The sequence below is a fragment of the Poromitra crassiceps genome, assembly GCF_964638095.1.
Source record: "Poromitra crassiceps genome assembly, chromosome: 16".
In the NCBI taxonomy this organism is placed as follows: domain Eukaryota; kingdom Metazoa; phylum Chordata; class Actinopteri; order Beryciformes; family Melamphaidae; genus Poromitra; species Poromitra crassiceps.
The window spans coordinates 38278473-38280972 of NC_139645.1; the positions used below are offsets into that span (position 1 = coordinate 38278473).

The window sequence follows — 2500 nt, forward strand, 5'->3', positions numbered from 1 at the left end:
AGCCAAGTGACGTTGAAAGGCGTGTCGCTGGCCCCCAGGTTGCAGTCCAGCAGGAGGGGCGATCCTGGCTCCAGCACCACATGAACGGGCCCGGCGCCGCAGCTCAGCTCCACCGAAACAGGCTTCTCTACAGGGGAGAAGGGAGAACATGTTGATTTACAGGAGCACGCTCTGTGATCCCTACCTCCCTGTGCTGCATTCCTCAGGATCGGATTGCAGAGTCTCTCACCAGGAATTCATGGTGACATATTTGCTAGTTAGGTCCTAGAAAGGTGATCTGGTGGTAAGCTCTCCAGTGTTTCCCCTAGAAAAATCTTCAGGCCTGGAGGGATTTCGAAACGTACCCCGACCGCAACGGTGGGGGCCCTCGCTGGCGACGCTACACTTTTAGCTAACCTGTTCGCATCTATGTTCGCAATGGCATCCCAAGTATCATCATACTATTATGGGATGCGATGCAAACAGTTGTATTATGGGATGCGCGTTTCCCACGCGCATCCCATAATAACGACACACATAACGACACACATTGACACGTTTTGGAACAGCGCCGGACGCTGGCACGATGCTCCAGTATTATTGTATTGTAATAATATGCCATAAAGGTTTATTGAAATTTTGGGGAGAGCAGGATTTATTTTTTTTGTTGCTTTTTTCCCCCCTGGCCTGGTGGGCCCGCCAGGCCAACACTGCTCTCATTGAATTGGTCCATCTATTCTACATACAGAATGCTCCTTTATTGTGTTTTTATTGTTTTACTTTTACCATGTTTCTTTTCTTTTTTGCATGTTGTCTTTTATCAGCAAAGTTCATTGATGCTCGCTACATTATGACAATCAAGTTTCCTTGATCCTTGATCTTGGATGAGTGCTACAGTATGTAAAGTAGCACCAGGGGGGCCGTGAAGCTGTTTTTTTTCACTGGAAAATTGGATGTAAATGATAAATCTTCATCTTAGTTGCAATTTCAAAAACTCCCATGAGATGTTCTTTAAAGAACATCTAATTTCTTAGATTCTTTCTTAGATTCTCATTTCTCCTTCCTTAAGAGTTTTCTTTATCTCACCTACACAATATGGCATTCTTTATATTAGGGGTGGGTCGTTAGGAGAGAAACGAGTGGATGGAAAAAGAGGAGGGGAGAGATTGGGAAAGAAAGGGGGAGAGAAAAATGGAGAGGAGGTGAAGAAAAGAGTTACGAGTCCAAATCCTGACTGACACCACGGTGCTTTATTAGTGGCTTCACATGAGAAACAGGCTGGGAACCAAGTCAAAGTCATTTGTAGCCTCAAACGTTCACATGCAATTATTGCATTAACTTCAGCAGGCTAAGCTGATCTGCTCATGTATATTTTATTGTGAATGGTTTATGCACCGTCTATTGCTATGTTGCACACTGCTGGCATATATTTAGTACCGGTATCTAGATAAAGTCAAGTCAAGTCAACTACCGGGAAATAGAATATACTGGATGCTTCCCTTAATGCCCAAATAAAGTACAGTAGCAAAGCATCTTGGTGCTTTTTCAGGTGGCTGTACCCGAATATTCGGAGAATCGTTCATTCGCATAATCGGTCCCAAACTGCTCAGCCTCATCTGGAATGGCATTTCAGACATGCTATTGTGTGAATTGAGCAAAGGGGGGTCCCGCAGATCCCAAAGTGTACGTGGCTAGTTTCTGCTCAAGAAATATTTTTTTCGAATCGGCCTGAAGGTGGCGCTATAATTAAAGGTTGTACGTTAAAGGCCATAACTTCCACACAAGTTTGTCCGATTTTCAAGCAAGTTTTTTCCACATGTTCAGGTGAACCTGCTGTACAACTTTCTCACTGGGACCCTCAAGGTCCGCCTGGAAAGTTTTTGAGATATTTTGGAAAAGTTTTATTTTGGAAAAGTTTGGAAAACACATTTTCGACATCTCCGTTTGACTGATTTCCACCAAAATAGCCAGGGAGCATCTATGGAGCAAGCACTACAATTTATATGTTTTAATTTTTTTAATCTACTTTCGTTTTGGAGATAGTAACCCTTAACGTTGTGAGAGGGTGTGGCCTATCCACTAAACTGTCAAACCTTCATGACGAATCGTAACGAAACTTGGTGGAGATGTTCGGAGATGAATTGGGTCTGTGTCCTCACAACCACCGACACTATTGGCCAAGATCAAATTCATTTGGCTAAAGCTTGAACCCCTGCCATTGCCGCTTGCGGCTATATTTATCATTGCAATGGCTTTTCTATTAATATTTTCAAGTCTGTGTATCTAATTGTCTCAGCTATGATCCTGACAAACTAGAAAGCACTCGCAAAGCAGTGCAGGTAAGCACACAATCAAAGACCTGATTTTGACCTATTTTCGAACTTGCTTATAGAGTACACACACACACCACCCTGCACACACAAACACTACATATACACACAGACACGTGGGCATCCACTCTCCCGACACACTCGCCCGTGCATGCACACATGCACACACACATACGCGCACACGCACAAAC

General features: G+C 43.8%; 1 protein-coding gene across 1 annotated transcript in view; it reads right to left on the reverse strand.

Moving 5' to 3' along the window:
- Window positions 1-2500, reverse strand: part of igdcc4 (immunoglobulin superfamily, DCC subclass, member 4) — a gene marked incomplete at its 3' end in the record, with an annotated part of 121877 nt that overhangs the window by 87645 nt on the left and 31732 nt on the right. Inside the window, exon 2 of the mRNA XM_083652759.1 lies at window positions 1-127. This exon is cut by the window's left edge and continues 176 nt beyond it. Within this exon, the coding sequence (XP_083508885.1) occupies window positions 1-127 (127 nt within the window). The remainder of the gene's footprint in view (window positions 128-2500) is intronic.